General features: G+C 41.0%; 1 protein-coding gene across 7 annotated transcripts in view; it reads left to right on the top strand.

The window, feature by feature from the left end:
• Positions 1 to 24,563, top strand: part of RARB (retinoic acid receptor beta) — a 326,955-nt gene that overhangs the window by 215,745 nt on the left and 86,647 nt on the right. The window contains exons 1-2 of one of the 7 annotated variants that reach the window (XM_021385651.1): positions 19,932 to 20,403; positions 20,628 to 20,759. The exons of 3 other annotated variants lie outside the window; for them this stretch is intronic. In XM_021385651.1, coding sequence (XP_021241326.1) covers positions 20,645 to 20,759 — 115 coding nt within the window. In that variant the 5' untranslated portion in view covers positions 19,932 to 20,403; positions 20,628 to 20,644. Of the gene's footprint in view, positions 1 to 19,929; positions 20,760 to 24,563 lie in introns of those variants that run through there. 3 more of the 7 variants (XM_021385650.1, XM_021385649.1, XM_021385652.1) reach the window with 3 other exon arrangements.

Raw genomic sequence — 24,563 nt, forward strand, 5'->3', positions numbered from 1 at the left:
GTCATGTAGTCTAAAGAGATTTTGTATTTGGAGATCAGAATCCACTTCACAAAAGTGATTAAAAGCCTTTACTTGAGAAAAGATCTGCTAGATGACTCCATTGCACTTCTCTGAAAATTCTGACATTTTTGTGTTTAAGTTTCATGGGTTTTTTTTTATAGTTTTTGCCCTAGGAGCAGCATGGTTAGCTCAAGAGAGTGTTTAAGCCAGGATTGTTAACCTCCAGAGCTACCTTAGTCTGAATGCTTGTATTTAGTGATAAAGTATTTACCATCAATCTTTTTCACCTACAGGTCTCATTTTAATGTACTGAACATGAGCAAATCCTGAGACAGATAAGGAAGCTACAACAGTATTCTGACAGCTTTAGGTGTAGAGATTTTACTGTTAGAATTCCCCTTCACTAAAGTCGTTACTGATGACAGTAGCTTTTTCCTCTTTGAATATCAGGTATGTGGTGAAGTTGATTTTTAAAAGCTTCTACTCTGGGATGAGACCATTAAAAGGATTTCCTTCTCTTGGCTGTAGCTCTTAGCTCTACACCCTCATGCTGTGCTGTATTCCATGTTGTCCCAGGGAGTAAAAGGGTTAGGCCAAGGACTGCCTGGCCTAGGGTCTCTTCGCTGATGCTGGGAGGTAGACCTTCACACCACCTCTGAGGGAGCATACCTCTTCCCTTCTGGCATTTTCAGAACAAAGGGCCTTCAGGATGAGGAAACTTATCTAGAGGTGTTGTTCCAGAAGTACATAAGCAGATGTGCGTGTCATGTCTGGATTACCAACATCCCTGTCCTCATGAAAATCTCCTGTCTGTATTAACAGAGAACATCCAGGGCAGGGTAAGGAGTGCATACCAGGCACATGAAAAAAGTTGCCTTTCTGCTAAAGTTCTTCCTTTAGGTAGAAAAGGGCAAGCTTAATGATGACCATGGTGACTAATGATAAGATGGAACTGGGAGACAGCTGATGAGGGAAGATGGGCTAGGACCCTCCCAGAAGATAATTTGTTACTAGTGTGATAACCATGGGCATTTTGGTTGTCTCAGTATCACACTTACTTGTAGGGGAAATCTAGCATTTTTTAATTTCCATGATGCCTTCTTCACCTTGATGAGAAACAAACAAAAGTTTCACTGTACTCAAAATACTATCGTGCCCTTCTTAAGGAGCTTGGTAAAGCGTGACGAGTAAGCTCAGCTCCTGTTTAATGTGCCAGTGGGGACATTAAGAGACATCCTGTGATTCCTGTTAAACTCCAGATAGGTGACCAGAATTCCCTTGTTATAAACTCTCCTACTGATGTGCTATAATGATATTTTCTAAATCTTTAACTCTGTAAGAACATCATCAAAACAGCCATTGCATCACTGTTACTTAAGCTGAGGACATTTGGGAAGTACAGACAGTAAATAACAAGAAGATCCTTTCCCCTTTCATCAGATCTGTGTCAATAGCTGAACACAAGAAGAGGATGATGCCACTTAGGGCACTGACATCTTGCAAATATACCTAAATATTATCATAGAATCATAGAATCATAGAATCATAGAATGGCTTGGGTTGAAAAGGACCTCAAAGATCATCGAGTCTCAACCCCCCTGCCAAGTGCAGGGTCACCAACCACTAGACCAGGCTGCCCAGAGCCACGTCCAGCCTGGCCTTGAATGCCTCCAGGGACGGGGCATCCACAACCTCCCTGGGCAACCTGTTCCAGTGCGTCACCACCCTCTGTGTGAAAAACTTCCTCCTAATGTCTAACCTACATCTCCCCTGTCTCAGTTTAAAACCATTCCCCCTTGTCCTATCACTATCCACCCTCACAAACAATCGATCCCCCTCCTGTTTATACGCTCCCTTCAAGTATTGGAAGGCCACAATGAGGTCTCCCCGGAGCCTTCTCCAAACTAAACAAGCCCAGTTCCTTCAACCTTTCCTCATAGGAGAGGTGCTCCAGCCCTCTGATCATCTTGGTCGCCCTCCTCTGCACTCATTCCAAGAGCTCCACGTCCTTCTTGTGCTGGGGCCCCCAGCCCTGGACACAGTACTCCAGATGGGGCCTCACGAGAGCCGAGTAGAGGGGGACCACCACCTCCCTCTCCCTGCTGACCACTCCTCTTTTAATGCAGCCCAGAACATAGTTGGCCCTCCGGGCTGCCAGCATACACTGCTGGCTCATGTCCAGCTTCTCGTCCACCAGGACCCCCAAGTCCCTCTCCGCAGGGCTGCTCTCAAGTACTTCTTCCCCCAGGTTGTATAAATACCTGGGATTGCCCTGGCCCAAGTGCAGCACCCTGCACTTGGCCTTGTTGAACCTCATTAGGTTCTCGTGGGCCCACTTGTCCAGCCTGTCCAGGTCCCTCTGGATGGCTTCCCTTCCTTCCAATGTATTGACTGCACCGCTTAGCTTGGTGTCATCTGCAAACTTGCTGAGGGTACACTCGATTCCATCGTCTATGTCATTGATAAAGACATTGAAGAGCACCGGTCCCAGGACTGAGCCTTGGGGGACACCACTCGTGACCGGCCTCCACCCTGACATAGAACCATTTATCACAATCCTTTGGCTGTGACCAGCCAACCAGTTCTTAACCCACCGAACAGTCCATCCTTCAAATCCATACCTCTCCAATTTGGAGAGAAGGATGTGATGAGGGACCCTGTCAAAGGCTTTGGAGAAGTCCAAGTAGATGACATCTATGCATTATGCAATGCAGAACATTGTTAGAAGAACAGGCAAGCAGGTAAGACAACCAGAAAGTTTCAGAAATTTTGGATATGTCCTCAAGATTACTAATCAGATCCCTTGGGTGGGACAAATGAAGAGATGAAAATACTGCATGCCATTTCTTTAAACTGGATGGTTGCAGAGACAGCAGAGAACACTCATGTGATGATCAGCCCTCTACTAGCAGTATTACTTGGAAAGATGGTGCCTGTCACAGTTATTGCTTTCAGCACTTTTCATGTGGTATAAATGTTGGCTTGAAGTCTCACACCTAGTCACACAGACTCTTTTTCCACTACAGCGTGGTGATGGTTCTCTGAGAGTGACCTTTAAGATTGCTATCCATGTTGCTTGTTAGAGCTTGGGTGATGCAAAGGATTCAATGTCAGCCAGAAAAACAGGCAGGGTCAGGGCATGGACAAAAGTGCTGTCCTGTGAGTTGTCCATGCAGATAGTTAGCATGGAGGGTACACTCTCTGCAGTGATGCCAGGCCTGATTCAGGGACAGGTGTGCAAGGAACCATCCCCACAGGTATCCACAAGCCTGTGCTGTTGTGTAATGGGAGATCCTTTGAATGCAAGTTGTGCATGTGGGCTTGAATGTATTTGTGAATACAGGTACAGTCAAGAGGGAGAGCTGTGTTTTTGCACAGACCTTCCAAAATTCATGTGGAAGAGATTGAGCTAGGATGCTGTTTGGACACAGGTTCCCAAAGTGATCTGAAGATCAGCGGTGTTGCAGAGTGGTGGCCGTATCTTGGCTAATGCCAAGGCTGATAGACAATGCAGGTGATATTTGGTAAAATGCCAGCATATATCTGCATGTATTTTCTAGCAAAGTGTGGCTGTGGCAGTGCGGAATAGTGAACAGAAAATAAATATGTGTTTTTTACCTATTCTGAAGTGGCTACAGCCATATGGTCACTCATAGTTTAGAGCTAGGCCTAGAGCTAGCCTAGCTTTGAGCGTGCTGTCATTTTCATGACTTCAGTTCTTGAGGGGGAGGATGTGTGGGATGGACATACCACCTTTAATAATATTCATGTTTTCCTATGTATTTAGAGATACTTATGTCTGTTGTTAGATTCAAATCCCACATCTATAAGCTTTTTATTAATTTTTTACTGGAAAAATTTTCTTCCCACACTGAAGGCCTTTTTTTCTCTGAAGAAATGTTTCTGGTTCTATTGACAGGACCTTATTAGCAGCATTCAGAAAGCCTCCCAACAGGAAAATCATGAGCCCTGAAGCTGCAGCTTTAGGTATATAGTCATTCCTTGCTCCCCCTCCATCATTTTCAGACCTATAAGATCTTCCCTTGTGCTGTTTTTAGGATTATGTTTGTTAAGGATAGTAAACTGAGGGATAAATCAAAGGGATTTTGTGATCATCAAGATTTACAGTCATCACTATATTACATACTTGAGTAGGGTTAAAATAACAATTCAGTTTTAATTTAAAGGGAGATGGGAGGAGAGTAAAAAGAATACTGTTTTCTTATAGTTATCTAGTAAAACCACAATGTGCAGGGTAGATCAGAGTGGGCAATAATTAGTATGGCATACAGACTTCCTTGTGTCAGGGCCTTTTCAGTATATTTGTGACACCTCTTTTGCAGGTTCTGAATTCACTCTTGTATTTATGACTTACTTCCCAAAAGGTAAAATAAATCATAACACTGGCATACAAATTAACGTACTTAATTATAGTAATTTAGAGCATTTCTTCCATATCCTTTACTTCCTTAGTCTTTCAGCATGCCAGTCTGGTCATGTCCAAGGCCATCCTTCTTAATCCTGAAAAATGAATTCTTCTTAAATGAAAACTAAGAACCTCACTTGACTGCTGAAACTTATGTAAAGAGGTTTTTTTTTTTTAAATCTCACCATGAAGTTGAGCAATTTGGCAAAACTATGTAAGATTATTCACTCATTTTAAAGTCTTTCTCTGAGGGACTGTGAGGATTTAAGAGGTAGAGTTTTAACAGAAACCTTTTATTTAAAATCATTGCAGCATCCACTGTGAATCAGCTTTGCAACAGCCATCACTTATCCTGTTCTTTGCCATACAGCGTCCCATGGCAGGAGCTCCTGTGAAGCTGAAGACTTTGTCATGACAGAGGTGCAGTCCAACTTCAATGCTCAGTCTAGCACGCATTACAGAATCACAGAATCACCAAAAGTGCAGAGGTTGGAAGGACCTCTGGAGATCTAGTCCAAGTCGTCTGCTAAACCAGGTTCCCTGTAGCAGATTGCACAAGATAATGTCCAGGCAGATTTTGAATGTCTTCAGAGAAGGAGACTCCACAACCTCTCTGGGCAGCCTGTTCCAGTGCTATGTCACCTTCACAGTTAAGAGTTTTCTCATGTTCCAATGGAACTTTCTGTGTTGCAGTTTGTGCCCAGTGCCCCTTGCTCTACCTCTGGACAGCATTGAAAAGAGCTTTGTCCCATCCACTTAACAGCTGCCCTCTTGATATTTATCTGCATTGATAAGATCCCCTCTCAGCCTTCTCTTCTCGAGGCTGAACAGTCCCAGGTCTCTCAGCCTTTTCTCATAAGGGAGTTGTTCAGGCTCCTAATCATCTAGGAGATCCTCTGCTGGACGCTCCTTTAGAAGTTCTCTGTGTTTCTTGAACTGAGGAGCCTAGAATTGAACACAGTACTTTACATGTGGCCTCACCAGAGAAGAGCAGAGCAGCAGGATCACCTCCCTCAACCTGCTGGCCATGCTCTTTTTAATGCACCCCAGGATACCATTAGCCCTCTTGGCCACACGGGCACACTGCTGGCTCATGGCATTACAAAACTTCTTTTTATCTGGTAAGCAATGCTAATAGACAAATGATGTTCAGCCACAAAAAATACCCTCCGTATTAAGAAAAGATCACATCAGCTTGTACTAGCATTTCACTGCACCCTCTTTGTCATGGTGCTATAGGTGTCCATGTTCTTTCTCCCTCTGAGAACAGATTTTACGGTGTAAGGTCCAGCACTGTCACAGCTGGCAGGCTTGGGTGCTGTCCATCTGATGACATTTGGTACTGCAAGTATGCAGTTCTTGCAGTCATTTAGATAGTACTTAGGCAGGACTAATTATTAGAAATATCTTATTTCCTGAGGCACAGAAATGACTCTACAGCTCTGCAAATTTCTGAATATAAACACAAGTAGCAGGCACATACAAGATATACAAGATCATATTAGGATGAGGTGGGTGTTTGTGCATTCAAGGGCAATTTGGAAAAAAAAAAAAAAGAAGCTTCCTTTGGATTCTAAAGTGAGGCATTAACTCAGAAGTATTAACGTTAAACCAGTGGCTGATGAGAAGCTTTTGAAGCTTTTTTTTCAGTCTTGTATAATAGGACTGATGTATTTTTGGAAAAAAAAGAAGAAGAACAAATAAATGTGATTCCACTTTAGGACTGTGTGCGTATTCTAAAAGCGCTACAGATATTCCCAAATACAAACTTTATCTCTTCTCAGTGTCTGAAGCACCCAAGCCACAAGGCTTGAGAAAGTCCGAAGAGTGGAATGTTTGGATCCAGGCCTTGACAGACTAGTGGAGAGCTTGCACACACATTTGGGTCCCAGTTCTGAGCTATTCCATGTTTTGCTGGGTCTTGATCTAGAGCTTTGAAAAAAGTGAGGCATTCTCTGAGTATCTTAAAATAATTTGAAGTCACAGGCTGGCTTTGCCTTTCTGCAAAGGACATTGCAGAATATTTAGTTCTGCACCCCATACGGTCTTTTAGTAAAGCCTCTTGCTTCCAGCGTCTTAATGTTCTAAAGAGTCATATTAATAACTTAAGAATCTCTGCTTTATCAGTTGACTCTCTGTGGTTCTCATGGTCAATCTACCGGCTGTTTTCCTACTTGTCATCTTTTCTTCCTCTTTTAGTTGGGCATGTGTTTGAAGTTAGTTTTAAAGGAATAAAATTACACCCCTTTATTTACATAGCAGCTGTCAAAGCATGATATTCTGTTCTCCAAAAGTAAGCAAAAGAAAAGTTCATCCCCTGGTTTGCTATCTTGAAATTGCAGGGACTTGCATTTTGTAAACCCTCCTTTTTATGAGTAGTGATTAAATGGAAAAAATTTCTGCCAGGAGCACAAAACATCTGAGTTACTGTCACAATGGTGTTGCTTACTAAAGCCGTGTAATAGGTTTGTGAGAGAGACCTTCAGAAGAGAGAAATGTGTCTGTATCTTTCAGTGGGAAATCAGACTAGGAAAGCCATGCCTTAAATCCTTATGGTCTTTACTTGGCATCAGCCATATCTCCACAGCTCCTATTCAAGCTCACACAAAAGGTTGTTTTGTTTTGTTTTTGCGAAGAGTGAAATAAAATCTTAACTGTGTTTTTCTTTTTAATATTTGGAGCATAATGAGGTTGCTGAAGTATGGGAAAGCCAACCAGTAAGCCTGGGATGTCTCTCATTTCTTTAACAGCTACACAGTGTGTGCAGCTGAGAGCTGCCAGTTGGATCTTTGCAGAGGAGAAACCACTTTAGTTTATTTGGTTTGTATATGGAATAACATTTTTCTTGCCTTGGAATACTTGTTTGTCATCACTCCCCCTTTGTGTTTATGTTCTGCTTAGAAATAGTCTCTGTGCTGTATATGCATTTGCCAGGATGTGCACATAAACAATGTTCCATTATGGCATGTTCTGCATACTTCTTATTTACACCATATACGTCCAGCGGTAAACACGTTTGAGAATGACAGAGAGCAAACTCTTCCAGGCCCCTTTTTTCAGTTAGTCCAGACTTTCTGCCATATGCTTGCTGAGGTCCCACTTCTATTCATGTTTTTATTAGGTAGAAAAAAAGTGTCCAGACTTTCAACAAAGCAGCTTTTGTGTTCTCTGTCAAAAAAAATCTTCTCCTATGAAATGTTGATAGAAGTACCCAGAGCCCTTGGGGGTGGGGGGCAGATCTGAATAGCCCCGTGGTTAACACACAGGGGGGGAAACCAGGAGAGCTGGGGTGCGATTTTAGATTCTTGCATGCTGTTAATGAATATCGCTTAACACTCTCTTTCTTTAGTTTTCCATTTGGCAACCAGAGGTCATAGCCCTCTTCCTGGTGCTTGTTATGAAGACTGCACTTTTAAAGTGTAAAATGCTTTTGGAGTTTTAGCTGGAAGACACAAAAGAAGCAAAATACTGTTTAGTGTAGCATAAAATGGAAGTTTGACTTAGAATATGTGCTGTTAGTAAAACTACAGGAGCATGGTAGAAAGTTTTACAGTGGCATAAATCATTTTTAGTGACTCTCCACTTGAAAATGGTCAGATTAGATCTTTTTCTCATTGATTTTGTATTTGGTTAATGATTCCAGTCCTGAGATCTTAAAGCTGTATAAGATGTAAAAGATACGGGAAAATATCTTTAACCTCTAGATTTAAACTATGTGTTTCTTTTGACATTGAAATACTGCAATGACCTGGTAATGTTTTCCAATGTTTTAATTTTTGCTGATGAACAAAAATATCACAGAAGAGCTGATTCGTAATTATTACACAAGGTATTGCATAAATTTCTTCCTAATTAAAAAGCTTCTAAATTCTGAATAATCAATTTATGAAGGCATATGGTTCTGACAAATTATACATTTAATTTCTAAGGATTTATTAGACGTTTGACCTGTAGATAGTTAATTATCGTTATAGTACTGATGCAGTAATACTGGAGATTGATACAGTGATATAGCTGCAAATTTTTTTGATATCTCCTACCTTAGTAGCGAGACATTGGAATACACCTATATTTTCTACTGTCTTGTTCATTATGCAGGAAAGCATTAGTTTAATGAAGGATACACATATTTAAGAGGTGTCAGGTAGCATTTGTATGAGAAGGTATTTTCAACAGAGTATAACCACATTGAACCTCATCCTTCAGGTTCAAACCTTTCCCATGTAGAGGCCGAGTTTCCAGTAGTGCCAGTGGTAGTTTTAACTGCATAAAGATAGCAAAATATAAACTGTTTTCTTAATCTGCAATAAGAAATGAAATTTATTCTTGCTAATTAATTTTTAACCAGAAAATATTTTTAAGCACCTGTTTTTGAACTAACCTCTCATACACTATATTGATAATCTGAGTTTTATGAAGAGAGCAACTAAGATGTTCAAGAGGAGCTTTCAGATTGCCCGCACATGAAACCAAATTAAGTAATGAATATAACTTAAGATGCTATCTTTCTGTTCTGTCTGTATTTATGAGCAGTCTATGAGAACCATACAGAGAAAATACAGATGAACTTTTAGTGTTTGAAACAGTTAGAAAAGGAAGGCATGTCTTAAACATATGTGTAGGTTCTTTTGTTAATACGCAAAGATTATGTACTATTTTAAAGCAATTAAGACAAAGACAAACTTTAAGGTGTCTCTCTGAGTGTTTTTGGACCGAATTAATTTCTGGATTCTTCTTACTAATTCTGGCCTGAGTGGGATCAGGAGCTGCTACTGGGCAGTGAATAATCTTGTTAGGAGATGGTGGTGGGATGTGTGCATTACAGCATCTGCTTCTCTAATGCAGCTGTATTCAGGAATGGTGGGTAATGAAAGAGGAGTGCGGGAAGGCTTGGTTCAAGGCTTCTCCTCTGAACCATCAGCTGAGAATGTCCCTGGGTCTTCCACAGAAGGGAAAGCTTGAGTCTTACTTTGTGTGAAATGGGGCCGTGCCAGTGGTGCCTTCCCTTCCTAGACCTGATTAGTGCCCCTAATACTGTGAGTCCAGTTTTGGAATGTGAAAAGAAGAAATGAGATACAGTGTTCTCACCTTTTGTGACCAGAAGAAAGTCAGAAACAAGTGTTCATCAATGTGATCATTTATTTTCTCCATTGGAAGCCTAGTGAATCCTTTTCCTAATGGTATACAGCTGTGGCTCACAGTGGAGAAGTGTAATTGCACAATGTATGCCTTGAGTGAGGACATGTGCCTTTTCAGGTCCCCCTGTTCATCTCATTCTCTCAAAAGGGAGAGGAAGCCAACAGGGTTGAACTGTAAGATTGAAAAAGAGTGAGCTTTAGGAGTCTGTTGTCTTAGCTTTTAACATTTTTAGAATAAAACTTTGTTATTCCTGATAAACAGGAGAGTGGCAATATCATCACAGTAGTTTTTATATCGTACTTATATGTTTGTATTTAATGCATATATACTTCTATTTATACTTAGATTTAATGCATATACACATAAACGTAATGTACTTGCTGTAATGAAATGAATTGAGATTCTCATGTAATTACTCAATGGAGGTAAATAGAAAGAATTACTAAAAAAACTAGTGTCATATATGTGCAGTTTTTTAAGAGTTCACAGTGGTCATTGTACAGTTTGCAATGAAAGCAACAATTCTGTAATGGTGAAAAATTCTGATATAGATTACTTAAGTACTACCTGCATCAGCTCAGGATTTTTTAATGCTTCAGTAATTATCCACGCAGAAGTTGATGAGCAGGCAGAATTTAGGTGAAAGAAACCATTGGCGCTTGATAAATGAAGTCCATATAGGATCCCCACAGAGTAAGCATGAACTATTTTATGAAAAGTGCGTTCTGTGTTTCCTGTACATCACAACATCTGGTTGTATTAAATATAATTCAAACTGATCTAAACTCCCTTTGTTGTCTGTTTGTTGTGCCATTGGTATCCCATGGTGAGTTAGATAGTTGTGCTTTTACTCTAGTAGCGTTAAACTCATTTTTTCCAAATATTCTTGGCAAGCCTACAAAATTATTTTGAAGCAGAGCGAGGAAAAGATGTTTTGAATCATGTCAAAAACATTTACTGGGAAAGGGTTAATCTGCCCTCAGGAGTTGCTATGTAACTGAGTCCTGCTGGGAGAGTCAGGGTTCCAACCAATGAGGCTCAAATCGACAATACAAAGCATCTATCTTCTGTTTCTTACGCGTTGTCAGTTATTGGAGGTTTTCTGAACTAGAATTACACTTCAGCTCCTTTCATACTCTCCTGCCAAGTCTTAAATAATTGTATTCCACACCAAAGTCAGAAAATAACAGTACAATGGCATGTATTGTACTGAAAGTGTTACTTTTAGACAACTTTCGATAGTGTGTAGAAAGATCTGCCTTGCATCAAAACTTAGACTTATAAAAGATGGTATTTCCAAAAGAACTTTGGTCCTCAGGAAAACCTTCTCCTACCTCTATGTTCTCACCTGTGTACGAGCCTTCAGTGTATTTTTTGTGCAGAAAGAACGACTAAACATCTGAACCTTAAGCTGTTCCTTCCTGCCTAAGATATTTCAAGAAGCCAGTATTCATTTTCACAGTGTCCTGATTAGACTCTGTCTTTAGCTGTTCCTCTTCTTAAGTCCACTCACGGCAAAAGGGCTGAAACATAAACTCTTCTATTTTCTCCTTTAGAAGAGCCAGGTGTGTTTTCTTAAAGTCTTGCAGCTCAAGGAAAGCCTGTGTGATTGCACCAGCATATTTGTATCGAAGAGGTGGCACTTCTGAGGTTTTTGTTGGTTTTTTTTTTTTTTTTTTTTTTTCCTGGAGGAGATCCACCTAAAATCTCTTTGAAGGCTACTGATAAGATGACAGGGAGACTAAGCCTAGCCTGTAAAAACACTACTTAGGAATCTCTGCTTCAGCTGCTGGGTTCTGATAGGAAGCAAAAGAGTGGGATGGTATTTGTCAACATGTCATTGAATTCTCAATATGTTCTTCACTTGGATCTTTGTGCCTCATTTTTTCCAGTGAGGTTCTGCCTGATAACTTGTGTTGGCAAAGCTCATAGCCTTTCTTACATGCTTACGCAGTCCCGCCTCCAAGTGACATAACATTCCAGTATTGTTCATGTAGCAGAATAGGCTCAAGCATTTGTACTCCTAGCAAGCTTCTATTGCTTCTCCTATCTGCTTCTATTAAGAACAAATAAATTAATGAGTTTTAGAGAAATTTAGGGGTACGACAATTGCGACTTTAACTTTTTGAAGTCTTTAAGTGACACATATTCACAAACTTGTCACTTAGGATCTTGGTGAAAATAGCATATATATAACTTGATAATATATAATGTGAAAATAAGGAGAATTCTAACATGTTTGTCAGAACTGGGAGCATGCATATGCCTCATTTGTGTTACTAAACCTCCTGTGGGTTGTGGCTTGTTTCCCTATCCATTCATTTAGGTAGCTCCTTGAAAAAGTTGGGCCACAGCTCTGTCTTCTGGCATGTCCTTGTGAATACTTAGTGCTGAAGACAGAATGGATGGATGCAGGAAGAGCTGGACTTCAGAGCCATCTTGGGGAGGGAAAGGGATTCCTTCTGTATATTTGTCTTTGTATGGTTCCGTATAAAGGCACGCAAAGTCTGTTCTTCCAGTAGCCTACAGCTGATAAGAATACATGAAAGATAAATGTACCATGAATTAGAAGGCTGTTCTTCAGGAGTTTTGTTCAAAACTATAGATTAATAGGAATGAGTTTGTTTTTTTTTCCAATGCAATGGCAAAATCTAAGGAGAACTGTTCAGTCAGAAGAAGGCTTGAGATAACAAAATGAAGAGTTTTTGTCTGTCTTAGGCAAAACAAATGTGGTAGCTTTATACACCTGTCAAGCCTTACATGTATTATGTTCTTAAAAACCACTGTGAATATTTTCCACTACATGTGGTCCCAGAAGAGAAAAAAAAAATAATGATACTGCACAATGACTGGAGCAATGTGCTGTTGACCACCAGTCTTTAACTGCACCCCAGCTCTGTTTATTTAAAAAAAAAAAAAAGTGTGTTAGTCATGATTTCCTGAGCATGCCCATAACTTAGACATTCAATCTCTTCTATGCCTCACTGTGGGTATCTTGCAAACTGTGTATGGGAATTTGAGGCTCTCTTTAGGCAATATGGGACTAGCTTAATTGATCAGGTTGAGACCATGCAGACTTAGCACTGTGAACTTAAATTGCAGAGGTCAAGTAGAATTTGAGGAATGCATGAAAGTACAACTTGATTGCTGTATGCTGATACAGTCTGACACCCAGAAAACATCTTTGCAGTGTTTTAGACTTGGTATCATTTATGCTGCCATTGGTTGTACATAATGCAACTGGAGTCAAGCCCAGCCTCATTTTTGCTGTCTGTTGAGATCTTATCTGTGTTTGAATGTTAACGTTGATAAAACAAGGGAGGGTGAGGAAATGGTCTTTCCTCATCTGAAAGAGTCACACCTGCAACAACCTAATTACAGACACAGTTAGTGTGCCATAACAGGGATACACAGAATCCCTTACCTACTCAGCAGTAGTTACGCTGTGATAACTTGTATGCTTGTAAAACTGACCCAGCTAGCAAAGTTTACTTATCAGACTGCCTCAGTGTAGTTAACATGTTAACAGTGTTCCTGAGAGGACATGTGCCCTCAGTTAATTCACACAGTATTGATGGCACATACCCTACAAAAGAAAATAAAAGCCAGTTTTCCAAATAGTGAGCTCTTTTTCTGGGTGATTCTACATCATTTACAGAAAAAAATCATACGTGCTGTTCCCTGGCCTGTTTCCACTGCAAATAGAAAGCACATCTCCACAATAAAACTAAGGTGTAATTGTAGCACTACCTTAGAGCAACAGGCAGGCTAGAGGTGTTTCATGACCATCGTTACTAGGGCCTTTCAGATTATCACCACATTGTCATTGCTGTCCTTACCCCTGCTAGCTAGGTGGATACACCAGCACATTTTCCTGTCATTTCCTCCTTCATTTTGCTGCTTGAGATACCCCCAGATAGGATATTGGACTATTTTTTCAGTATTTGATTGATGGAGGAGCTAGCTACGCAGAAGTTGAATTGTCATGAACTGTCTGTGTTCATTGCAGGGGAGCTGGACTAAATGACCTTTGAAGGTCTCTTCCAACTCTTAACGATTCTGTGATTCTGTGAATATATGTGTTAGGCTGCCGAGCTGTGTATCTATTCTGGTTTACACTAGCAGCAAAATCCAATCCATCTATTTTGAGATTTTTCTGTGACCAGAACTCTGCGCAAGCACATTTCTGCTGTTTGTGGGCATCTGGAATCACTCTGTATAGGTTGACCCTGCAGCAGTGCATGAGCACAAGCCCCAAATGCTGCTTAAGCCTGCCTTAGATTTTTGGAATAGTGCTGAAGTAAGGCTTAGTCTTTATTAGGATACAGGCCTGCACTGCGCTGTACTTCTGGGTTTTGCTCAAGTATCTTTGGTCATTTGTTGGAAGAAAGCGACTAGGGCTAAATTTTAAGATATCAGTGAAGCTCTAGAAATCCTGTTATTCCAATTTCTGTTCTGTTTTGATCCTGGCTCCAGCTGGGGTTGTAAGTTGTCTATATTAGGAACTCTATTTATTTCACATTTTCTAACATTATTTATACACACACCATGAGATGCCATTCAGGATATCAGAACATCAGGAGATAATATACTTTTGTTAGGTAACTTTTCATTTTTTCCTCTTTTAAAAGACCAGATACAAAATAAATGCTCAATTAAATTTTTGGAAACTTTTGTTATGTTTAAAAGAGCTTTGTGCTCTTTTGCCTTCCGCCAACCATGAACACAGTCAGCATGCGGGAAACTGTACTGTTAGAGGTATTAACATTCAATATTTCAACTTACTCTTCTGCTTCTTACCTCTTGCTTCTACTTAGAGTTTACAGATCTCCCAGCCTTCGTTCTCCTTGGATTATATAATGCAATGTGTCAGTGCCATGCATGGCACCATAGTTACCTCAGCATTTCCATTATAACTTTCTGTTTTGAGGGACTTATAAGCTAGCAGTAAAAATGTCTTTCTTGGCAAAACCTTAAAAAAACAGTTTCTGGTCATTTAAAAAGAAAACAAAACGAAACCATCCTTTTTTCCTTCTTTTCCTGGCAGCCATTTAGCATAGCGTTTGCAGGATCTCCCGAACAGCAAATGTGAAGAAGGCTATTCAGTATGTAGCCAATTTTAAATGTAATAATACTTTCTCTTTTTACATCTTTCAAAAATGCATGTCATCCAGCCTTTAGGCTGATGATGTCATTGCCTGTTTGCCAGCCTTTCTGGAATCGGCAGCGGTCAGCCCTTGGGGCCTCAGGGAGGTGCGGCTTATGCTGTGTTTTCCTTTCCTTGCAACATGGATGAGTTGTACAGTGTTCTAAAAAAAGTATTTATCCCTCTTTCTCTCAATTCACTCACGTCTAATAGCTTACTATCTGCTTTTGTGTCGCAGAGCTACAGATTTATCACAATCTAAAAAAAAAACATTGGATATATATGAATATCTAGAATGCTATTAACAAAAATAAATTTGAAAAGGATAATAAATCTCATGCTGTAATGGTTAAGTGATTTGCTGTTAGAGAAGAGGCTGTCTGGGGACCTGTGGGTGAGTTACACTTTGCCAATCACTAGGGATTCCTGTGTTTTCCTTAGGAAGATCTAGCAGTAGTCATTCTTAGAAATGCGCTGCTGAACCAGATACATTTCCAGTTCTATCACACAGGGCAGTTATTTTTCCCTGGCTTTGGGCCAAAGGAATGTAAAATGCAGAGTGGATTCTAAGAAACATGGTAGCCTGTTCCAGTTTGTGAGATGAATTACTTTTACTGCCTTTAAGTTAAGCAGTCAGCTTTAAAGGCATCTTTACAAATACATATCCAGTGGTTAAAATAGACAAACAGCCTTTATCACTAGTAGATGACGTGCAGGCTGGTTGTATGCCCAAGTTCTGGATCTGGAGCTGACTAACTCCACTTTTCCCATCTGAAATCAAATATTGTTCTGCACTGAACACTCTTACCAGTTGCTGTTAGATTTCAGGCCTGAAGTAATTCTTCCTGTTACGTGCAAATTCCTGTCTCAGTCATTGTGCACAGTAGCATAAAGCAGTGACAAGAAACTCATTTTTGACTTAATTTCACTGTTCTTCGTGGTTGTCCATGCCATTTGTGTCATTTTGTGCCAGTAATTTTACTGTTTAAATTTTCTTGTGGGCCATTCTTGCTCAGGATGGATCTCCATTCCCTCAGAACTACCTTGGAGTTTTAAATTTTCAGCCATTCTCCTGTGTCCCAGCAGTTTTTTTTCCCTTACAATCTTTTAACATCATCCTTGTGCTTGAGATGGGAGGAAAACATCTTACAACACTAAAAAAAAAAATGCACGTAGTGTTAGGGGGGTTCAGATTTTCAGGTTTGAAACCCTGTATCACCAGTTGGAGGGGAGAAAAGAAAAGAAAAAAAAGCCAAAGCGGACAAGTACTGTTTCATATTAACATCTATTCTCAATGAAGAGGTAAAAATCAAAGTCTCTGTGTGTGAGGCAGGGTTAGTGAACTGCCAGTGATTCTCCCAGCAACTGACACAAAGGAATCTGTGAGTATCAAAGCTGAGGCAGCAAGCTTAGTGTCAGCTCTTGCCTAGGGAGTAGAAGAAAACATCACTTTGTCTCTGCTTTCACTGCTTAAACACACACATCATTCACTAGTAACCATTTACTCTGCTGTCAAAACTGTTTCAAGAGAGTGCTACATTTGATTAATAGTAAAATGCATGCATGCAAAAAAAGTATGCCTCCACTGAGGTACTCGTTTTAGAGAATTTTTGCATGTACTTTTTAATTTTTCCTTGCTATAAATATGCCTGTAATATTCCAAGAGTAACTGTGTTGCTTATAGTAAAGTTCTTTTTATTTAGAAAGCCTAGCGCACTAAACCTAATTCTAGTTAATGCTCTTTCTCGTTGAGGCATGTTACAGCATCCTCAGACTCTTGTGCTAAAGAAAAAGTGACCAGCACAAACGTGTGTAGCACATGATTCATAGTGCTTCTCTCTGAATTGTCCAGTGGGTAATTGCAGTACAAAAACCAGAGAAACAGATGTAGACCCTAAACCTTGGCTGTAAATTTTTGTTTTATGATTATGGGTTTCAAATGTGCTATGTCACACTGACAAATATACAGTAACACCAAAGGAAATAGATTTCTGACTTGAACTTTTGCTTTTTATTTCGCTTATGGCTAAGAATATGTTTATTGTAAAGATTCTGCCGTTGCAGTCTGAGAAAAAACAGATCAAAGTGGTGATGTGAAATCACAGTTTCTTTGCATGGATAAAGGGGACGATATCGGAGTGAAGTTTCCTGCTTGCTGCACCTCCGTATGAGCTGGGTAGACATTTAAAATATGTAGCATTACTTAGAGTTTCATTACATTTGAATTAGAGGGCTATTAGTTATCACAATAATTGTGGTTAGTCCTGATCTCAATTAGAAAATACCCACCGTTTTATGAGTGTAGCTTTTCCTGATACTCTGTTTAAAAAACCGCAAGTATCATGCTATTTCAAAGTGAAATATGAGATACATAAATTACTGTATTGAAGAAATAGTATGTGAGCAAATGATTAGACTATTTGAAGAATTCATTAATTACATGTGGTTTTTGTAATAAGTGTAAGCATTAGCACAACTATTATTCGTAATAAAACATGATGAGCTACCTGGCTCATTTAGATACAGTTTGAAAAAGCAATCTTTTTCAATTCGTATGCATCTACGCGTGACTTCCTGACGTTTACTTTCAGAAGTTGCCAGTCTACATTTTGCAGAAAATTGGGCAGGTTTTATTTGTAAATTTGGTTTTAGAGGACTGGTAATGGAATAAACAGAAGTGAATTTCTGTTTGTATGATTTTATTTACTTTAATTCACACGGGCAATATGTTTTTCTTGGCTTCAGCTTAAACTGTTCCAAGAGCCCTGGTCTGCACAAAATGCTATTTTCTCTCTAAATCAGAGACTGACAAGACATACTGTGTTTTGTATGATCCCTTCAAGTTATTTTTGTGATGACGCATTGCATATTCCAAACTTCTCGTGCATGCTGTATCATTTGGTTAGAAAATGCTGCCTTCTAATTTAGGTCTGTTACTCAAAACAAACCAAATTGCAGCAATATAGCCAGCTGAGATTGCAACAAAAATTTAACCACTTTTTCACTTACCATTTTGCTATGGAGAATTCTGCTTGCCGGGCTGAAATTGTTTAAATAAGCTTTCCCTAAAGGATGACTTTTTGGATAAACATGTGCTGTGCATAATTTTCAGATTACAGAGTGTCAGGGACTTCATCGGCTTGAGGACTTTCCAGCGTGGGGGAGGACATCCTGACAAACTTAGAAAGCCCTTAAAAACACAGTGTTAAACTCCAGCTTTGTCACTTTTCTACCTAGAGGGAAGGTGGAAAGAGATGCTGCCTGCTGCAGGGACAGCTGGAGTTCTGCCATCTGAGGGAAAAAAAACGTTAAGAAAGGTTTTGTTTTTATCTCCTCCAGATTACAACAGGTCTTTTTCAGGCTGCTTGTTTGCAATATGGATGTATCAGTTTCAAAGGAGCAAGTTTGTGGGGGTCTTTTTTGTTTTTTATTTAAATTCTCCAACCTTTGTGAAAAGTTTTGTTAATACAATCTACAGGCATTGTCACAGAGCTCTCAGTTCATCAAAGGACTTTTTGTAGAGAGGACATCACATCCATTAAACTGGTTGCACAGGTCCCAGAGTGAATCTCTCTCCAGTATTTCTTTACAGTCCTCAATTGTGTGCCTTTTCCCTGCACGGTGTCCCCTGCTCTGCCAGGCTCCGATTCTGGGATTTGAGAAAACATGCAGTAATGGAGTGTTTCATTTTCCAGTTTTCCAACCTGAGCTAGCTTTTGATTTTCATGAAATGCTGAGAAGCTGCACAAGTGGCTGGAGGGGAGAAGGGAGGGACGGCTGAAAGGCAGAGAAAGGAGGGAAATTCTTGCTTCTCCTGGAACCAGGCTCCTCTGTGCCTCTGGAAATCTTGCCCCGGGCTCCTCAGGGCTGTGCATGCTCTCTCTGCCAGAGCCTTGGCACATTCACTTAAAGTAAAAGCATGCATGTGGTCATTTAGCTTATGTCCTTTCCAGTGGGGCAGAGGGAGTGTTTCCAGGCTCCTCAATGTTATTTTCCACTTTTAAAGTGTCTGTAGAAATAAGGTCTCAATGGAGTCTCTTTGGAAGCAAGACTTTGCAGAGGATGATTATTCATAGAAGAAGGCCAGAGCTTTGTGCTGGCTTGATGTGAAGGGTAGGCCAGCAGAGAGCCATGCACACGGCGCTGGCTGAGGGCAGCCCTGGCAAGGTCTTACATGGGGCCACAAGGTAAGGAAGCCAGAAATGGTGCTGCGTGGGCATTGGGATGGGTCTCCAGCCATGAAGTGAAGGCAGATGTAGCCCAGTGCCTTCAAAATGATGGTGAGGGAGGACATGGCAGCCTCTGCTGTGCATGGGTGTAAGGGGCAGCTAAGTGCTCTGCCTGGGGGCAACTGTGGCCTTCTCTCACCAATATCTGTGTGGAGCAGGATGAGGACCGGGTAGGTCCGGACCCCACAAAGCAGCCCGTTGCCTTTTTCCCCTCTCAACCTCCTGGTAGCTGGGGCTTATTAGCTGTGTGAAAGCTGATACAGCCCCTCTGGGGCCACGTGAGCCAGCCCTGCCCCTCTCAGCTAATCAGAGACAGGCGAGACCTGGGATGGTGGCAGCCAGGATGGGAGAGGAGGGAGTTGCCTCCTGCCCCAGGCTGGGCTGTGGTCTCACTGTCCTGGGCCTACATGAGCATGTGGACACACCCCGGCCCAGCGGGCAAGCCTGGGAGCACTGAGCGGTGTGGCCTGCCTCCTTTGCAGCTGTAATACACAGCTGCATGATTTAGGAGTGAGAAAAGAGCTAGTGAGGAGAGGTAGGAACCCGCAGACCCTCCCTGTGGCAGGGATGGGCACACCAGGAGCCGGGCTGTGCCAGCCATCCCTTTGCGGGTGGCACCGAGCGGCAGTGCCCCTTCGGGGTGAGCCAGCTCCCCGCTGCCCTGAAGCTGGGATGATGCCTGTGGCTGTGGCTCTGGCACGGCAGCGGATGCCTGGGCGTTGCTCATGGCCTCTCCAGGGGGCCAAAGGAATGTAGCGGGGGGAGAAGGGAGCGGGGAGGGGGCACAGAAGTTTCAGCAAATTGAGCTGAAATGCACAACCCCCCCCCCGCTCGCAGCCACCACCTAAAGCAGTGCTGTGCAAACAGCTTCCCGGCTGCCACAGGGCCTGATTTTATTCCCGGCGTGATTCTCCTCCTCCTGATTTTTTTATTTTTTATTTTTTTATTTAAATTTTATTTTTTTCTTTGCCTCCATGCTCGCGCTTGCTGGCCCAACGACGTGGGGCAACCCGGGGAGGGCCACGCTCGCCCTCGCCGCCCGCTGCCTGCTCGCTGCCGGGCTGCTGGGAGTTTTTAAGCCGTGTGAGAATCCTGGGAGCTGGTGATGTCAGACGCCTGGGTCATTTGAAGGTTAGCAGCCTGGGAAGGGTTCACAGAAAGTTCACTCGCATATATTAGGCAATTCAATCTTTCATTCTGTGTGACACAAGTAGTAGGAAGTGAGCTGTTCAGAGGCAGAAGGATCTATTCATGGCTGAGGGGGATCCAGAGGTCCTACCGGAGCTGTTTCGACCCCGGGACTCGGCCGTCCGCGCGGCGCGAGGAGCTGCAGGCAGCCGGCAAGCGCCTGAGGAGCGGGACTGGTTCTAGAGAGATTTTGGGGGAGATTGAACGGAGCTAAAACTTGGAATGCGGCTTGCTTCCCCCCATCTTGCTGGATTGGCTGGGCAGCCTGGAAAATGGTAAATGATCATTTGGATCAATTACAGGCTTTTAGCTGTGTTGTCTGTCATAATTCATGATTCTGGTCTGGGAAAAAGACCAACAGCCTACGTGCCAAAAAAGGGGCAGAGTTTGATGGAGTTGGGTGTACTTTTATGTGCCATTTTCCTCCACACCTAGAGGAAAGCACTTTTGCAGGCATTCTGTACAGGGGGAATCATGTTTGACTGTATGGATGTTCTAGCAGTGAGCCCTGCTCAGATGCTGGATTTCTACACTGCGAGTCCGTCTTCCTGCATGCTCCAGGAGAAGGCTCTCAAAGCATGCTTCAGTGGATTGGCACAAACAGAGTGGCAACACCGGCACAGTGCTCAATGTAGGTCCCAACTGTTCTTTTTCCACTTTAAAGCAATTATTATTATTTGCATGTATGTAAAAAAAATACTTTTAATTAAGTGCAGGGGTGATGAGGGGCGGGGGGGAATTTTTGTGCAGAATGTGCTTTGCAAGCCTTTTTTCTCCTTTGGCCAGGAGGGAAAAAGAAAAGAAAGCGCCGAGCTGTTTTCTGTTTATCCCTTCTTATGTAGTATATTGATCCTTATTACAACAGTTGTGAAGCCAAGTAGGAGCACATAAAATTGTAATATAATACAACACTTGTAAAACTCCAACCAGTGAAGGAAGAATTTACATAGCATCTCTGTTGTAGTTTTTTTTTTTCTTTGCCTCCTTAATCTAATTTTGTACCACGTTTGATAATCTGGATGCTTGTTGTCTTGAAGTGCATTTCTGCAGAGCAGCCAAGCAATTAAAATGCTGCTCTGTGCAGTTCTTACAAAGCCATTGAATTGCAGTGGGTAGGTGCCATTCCAAAAATCAGACAGTAGTTTTAAGTTTCTGAAGAAAAGGCAATATTTCTTTGTACTGACCTTGCTGCCACCTTTCTTCTTCACTTTGTTGCTCTAAGAAGTTGCTGTTTTGCTAGAAAACTACTCACTGTGAGCACCCTTTGAGTTTAACCATCAATTATTTCTATACCTTGAGATTCAGGCAGTGTTACACTAGTAATGGAGGAAGAAGAGTTAGTGGTGGGACACTTAAGAAAACATGTTATTATGTTAGAGAGTCTTGATTTTGTGCTGAAATACACAGATAGTAAACTGATAGTATTGTAACTCCACGACTTCAAGTTTGAGAAAGAAGTGCCAGAAAGCATCCCCTTTTACTCTGCATAAAAGCTTGCAGGATGCTTCACTGCTCTGACGGTGATTTAGATAAATGACTTGGCTATCTATCAAAATGTTTTTAGCACGCTCTCAGGCACTCCAGTACACCATTAACTGTCCGATTGTTTGAAATTTTTGTTTTGCAGTGTGTTAAAAAGTTGCCTGGAATTAGAATAGTTCTCCCTTCAATACAGTTAATCCCAAGGCAGGGGGGTGGGATCGAAAAATAAATTTAAAAAATGGTCGATGAAGTAATGCGTTTTTCACTCTTCTCAAAAGTTTTCAGTCAGCAAATGACATTTGTGTGGGTTGAGTAAGGAAAACAGAACTGTAGAAATCAATGACTACCAGCCTACGACACTGCAAATATTTTGATGTCTTTACAATTAAAATTAGACTGTGAAGTTCAGCATGGGATGTTTATTTTCTCCACGCTGTTCTCAAAATGCTTCAAATGAGATACGAAACAAAGCTCTTTCTTCAAAATAATGTTCCTAGCTCTGGGCGAGCTTCAGTTAGAGGGAAAAAAAAACAAACAGATGTTTCACTAAAAATGTGTTTTTCTGCTATGGAAGGAACTTTCCTATAACTTCGGCAGCGATATCGTGGAAACTTAGAATTAAACTTTCCTAAAGTAGGAGGAATAAGCTATCGTAAAACGCTTTCATTTGCAACATATTCTTAAATAACTTCTGGTTTTAAAATCTCCTGTTCATTCTCTTTTGTTTTGTTAATAACTAGAGGCATGATTCTTAAGAACAAAATATATGATGTTTGTTCTTGGACAAGTTAAACACGGGATTACCCTTATCGGAATGGAATGAGTGGTAAATATGTCATTTGCTTAGGGCCTGTGATAAGAGACAAGTGTTGATAACAGTGAAGTTTAGCTAGTCAGAGAAACTAATATTAACAAGAGTAAATAGAAAAAATACAAGGCAAATGCATTCAGGAATCCGGTCTCATAACTTTGTGAGGAATGGGATTAATCTTCACTGCATGGGAATCTAAAGTCAGGCTGAAACCTGAATTATAATCCGGTGGCTGTAATTTGAACTGTGAAATTTAATGGTATGTGAATACGGAAAAGCAATTTAGTTAGTCTAAAGGAAGAATTCTGTTTGATTTCTAGAGCAAGTTGTGATTTTAATTTTGGAAAAACTGTAAGCACTTTATGTGTGTGGATAAATACATATACGTGGATTATAAAATAGTAAAATTCTGTCAGTGTGCAAGATTTGATGCTGTATCTCCTGAAAATAATGTCAAAAACCAGAATTTTTGTGGTAGAGAAAACTTTCAGTGGTTTAAAGGTTGTTCCAGTGATTACAAATATGAAGATAACAATGGTTGATTTGAACTGAAGTGTTTCCTGATTCTCCCTTTTTATGAAGACCTTGGTGATTTAATGAAATGGAATTGTAGCCAAATTTTGAAATTATTAGACATGTAATTTTTTTTTTGTGTTGTTTGTTGTTTTATTTTTGGCTCTCCCATAAAAGCAGTACACCTGCAGCCATAGCTTTAGGCCTGAGAAATATTGCTTTGATAGAGATGTGATTGCAGAGTAAAAGGTAAATGGTTGTTAAGGGAATAATACCTGAACAGTGCAGACTCAGAACAGCCCAGCAACAATCCCAGCATCAAGGTTTCAGCTGAAATACTCGCAAAATTGGCCATCGCAGAGGTTAAGGCAGAGCGGTGTAGGTCTCCAACTTCAGCACATCTTCAGGATGTTAATCCCGTTACAATTCACTAAGCCAACGCACTCCTGCAACATCACGAATTTTGTAGTCCACGAGGGTCTGCAAAGTGAAGCAGAGGGTAAGATGCAACCCAAACATGACCTTAACTTGTGTGGCATTTTTTTCCTCCCCCTGTGGGAGGAAAAGCATGCTATGGGTCTGCAACTCAAATGTTAGCCACTGTGTAATGTAAGATGTGCAGCGAGCACACACAAATTGTATGCATTCGTGTGCTCATGCATGTTTATATTTTATCTGATGCTACTTACCTTGTTACGGGTTTAAAGAGAAGTTATTTCTTTATAGAGGAAATTGTGGACTCAAAAATGATATTAGAACTGACTGCGGGTTTTAATCATGAGTAATTCTCCCTCCTTCTCTCCTAAGATAAAAATCAGGTTGATATAATCAAATTAGAGGAGAATAGTTGTTAAGAGGACAAAAACAACTAAAGTTAAGATCACAAGAATGATTAATTTATACTTTTATGACAGATGGAATTTTCTGCTCCCTTATTGTGTAGTGACAACAATTACCAAGAGAAAACAAGTAACTTTTGGTGAAATGTGAGCTAACTAAATAGCGTGGAAGTGGGAACGGGACAAGCCCTAAGAGTGAACTGCGAGGCATAGTGATTTTCCTTCGGCCTTGGAAAAGCATTAAAAAAAGTTTTCATTAGTCTTCATTAATTAAACAGGTAAAAAACAAATGAGAAGGCCCAAAGCCAGAATAAGTTTGCTTGGTACTATGTAGTCTTTTAACTGATAATATCATGTATCGTAATACTACTACCTACCGTGTTTTGTTACATTTGGAAGAGTAAGGAGTATGATGAAGGCAAAAGTTATGAACATGGCAACAGAGTGCAGCATGATGCGGGCACTCCTGGAGCATGCGGTTATTGTTTGGGTCCTGTGGGAAGTGTCCATCTGGAGAGGTCTAGAAGGAAAGTTCAGAAAGTTTGTGAAGATGGAAATCGGGAAGGCATACATTCTACTTCTGAATTCCGGATTATTGCGGTATTCGGGTCGGGTTCTTGTTCTGTGCAAGCACTGGGAGCACTGGAAACATCTGCGCTCAACAGAAAAAAAAAAAAGTGCAGTACTTTTTCTTTCATCTTTCTGAATTTAAAAACAAACATTTTGAAGTAAGGACTTGTAATCTGCGTTCCCAAGTATCAAATTGCTGCAGGTGTGTTTGCTAGTGCCC

Source organism: Numida meleagris, chromosome 2 (genome assembly GCF_002078875.1).
Source record: "Numida meleagris isolate 19003 breed g44 Domestic line chromosome 2, NumMel1.0, whole genome shotgun sequence".
Taxonomy (NCBI): Eukaryota; Metazoa; Chordata; class Aves; order Galliformes; family Numididae; genus Numida; species Numida meleagris.